We start from the raw sequence: 1797 nt of genomic DNA, 5'->3' as shown, positions 1-1797 counted from the left end.
CGGCAGCAGCATGGAGGAGGAGAGAGCCGTAGAGGAAGACGTCGCCTCCCTTGAGTGGGAGCAAGAGTTTGCTGGTGGAGAGGCTGGAGTTGAGAGGACAGCTTGGGGCCCCTTATCACCAGCTGTGGCCACAGAGGCCCTCAGCCCGGGGGAATCTCAGGAGTCCCTCGCCCCATGCAAGACTAGGTCCAGCCTGGACGTGCGCCTGGCTGGTGAAGAGGCTGTTCTGCAAGGAGCAGGGGCGGGCGTCAGCCATCAGGTGGAGGGGGGCTATGCCCACCCCCCTCAAGAGGAAGTCACTGTTCCCTTGGTTGCGGAGCTGGAGCTAGGCGCTTCTGGAGGGGTGGATTTGGAGGAGGACATAGACATGGATTTTGTGACATCGGGGGTGGCGAGGAAGCAGGCTTCTTCCAAACTTGGTCTCAAAAAGAACAGAGCGGCTAGGCTGGGAAAGACCCCCTATGGGTCCCAAGCTGGGGTTAATAAGACTATGGGATAACTTTCATAGGGTTGTGTTTTCTATTTTTTTTTCTACTGTAGCTTGCCATGCTCCGCATCCTAACATGTAACATTAGGGGGCTGCGCTCCCATGCCAAATGTGTGAATGTGTTTAATCAGTTTGCATGTGATGTTCTGTGTTTACAGGAGACGTGGTGGGACGCTGGGGTGGTCCAGAGTGTGGAGGCCCTGTGGCCGGGGCTGGTTTTCCATTCATCTGGCTTGGACCGGTCACGGGGTGTCGCTGTGCTGTTCCGCCCCGGTGTCGTCTCTGATGTCGTATGTGTGTGGAGGGATGAGGCCGGCAGAGTGTTGATCCTGGACTTTCAGTTGGAGGGCCGGCAGTACAGGCTGGGATGCGTGTATGCCCCTACTGACATCGCTGAGCGGGTGGTCTTTTTTGAAGGCCTATCTCAGTGGTGCAACGCTGACTGCCTGTGGGTTGGGGACTTCAACACTAAGTTGTCTGCCCTGGATTAGGGCAGAGGTGGCCCCCTTCACCCCGACCGTGGCAGGCAGGCGTTGTACCAGCTCATGCGTGAGGCTGACCTGGTAGATGCCTGGAGGGTGGCAAACCTGGGAGCCCGAGTCTACTCATGGTATCGAGTCTACCGGTCTGTGCTGCAGCTGTCCAGGATCGACCTCTGCTTTGCCGCAGGAGGAGTGATTGATTGTGTGACTGGTAGTGAGTATGGTGACAATTCGTTCAGCGACCACAGACACCTCACCTTCACCCTCGGGCCCACCGGGCCCAGGGGGGGGGGTGTGTGGTGTTTTAATACGGGTCTGCTGAACGATTGTCTTTTTAAAAAGGCATTGGGGGCGTTAGTCGGTGGTCTCCCTCATGAAATCTTCCTGGTGGATGATGTGCTTGACTGGTGGGTGGGTGTAAAGCGCCGCATAAAATCACTCGCAGTAAAACTTGGGAGGGCTAAAAAGGCGGCTGGGAGGGTGCGTGAGGCTGATCTGCGAGCGGAGCTGGAGGTTGAATTACATAGGATTGCTTCAGACCCTGCCTGGCCTCACGATCGCAGCATCAGCCTCACTGAGCAGCTAAAGGAGTTTGTCAGGGAGAGGTGCAGGGGGGCCGCTGTGCGGAGCAGGGCAAGTTTTTTAACAAATGGGGAAGACTGTGTGGCATACTACAAGGCAGCTGAAAAGCGCCGCCAGTCGAGGTGCTACATCACAGAGGTGTTGGATGCTGAGGGCACGGTGGTGGGTGGAGCCCGGGCTGTGGTTAGAGTGGCGAGGGACCATTTTGCCCGCGCCTTTGCCCTGGACACAAGTGTGGCTGCGTGC

At 57.3% G+C, this 1797-nt stretch overlaps 1 protein-coding gene across 1 annotated transcript; it reads left to right on the top strand.

Annotated features, from left to right (window-relative positions):
• Position 1: 1 nt before the first annotated feature.
• Positions 2–978, top strand: LOC123964686 (the record flags this gene model as incomplete). The annotated part of the gene is given in 2 exon segments (XM_046041519.1): positions 2–478; positions 646–978. Coding segments are annotated over 2 exon segments (810 nt in total), but the record flags the coding sequence as incomplete, so codon positions are not given.
• Positions 979–1797: the final 819 nt, after the last annotated feature.

This window comes from Micropterus dolomieu, unplaced genomic scaffold (genome assembly GCF_021292245.1).
Source record: "Micropterus dolomieu isolate WLL.071019.BEF.003 ecotype Adirondacks unplaced genomic scaffold, ASM2129224v1 contig_4685, whole genome shotgun sequence".
NCBI lineage: Eukaryota > Metazoa > Chordata > Actinopteri > Centrarchiformes > Centrarchidae > Micropterus > Micropterus dolomieu.
The sequence above is the reverse complement of the archived record's forward strand: the minus strand, read 5'-3'. Positions and strand labels throughout refer to the sequence as shown.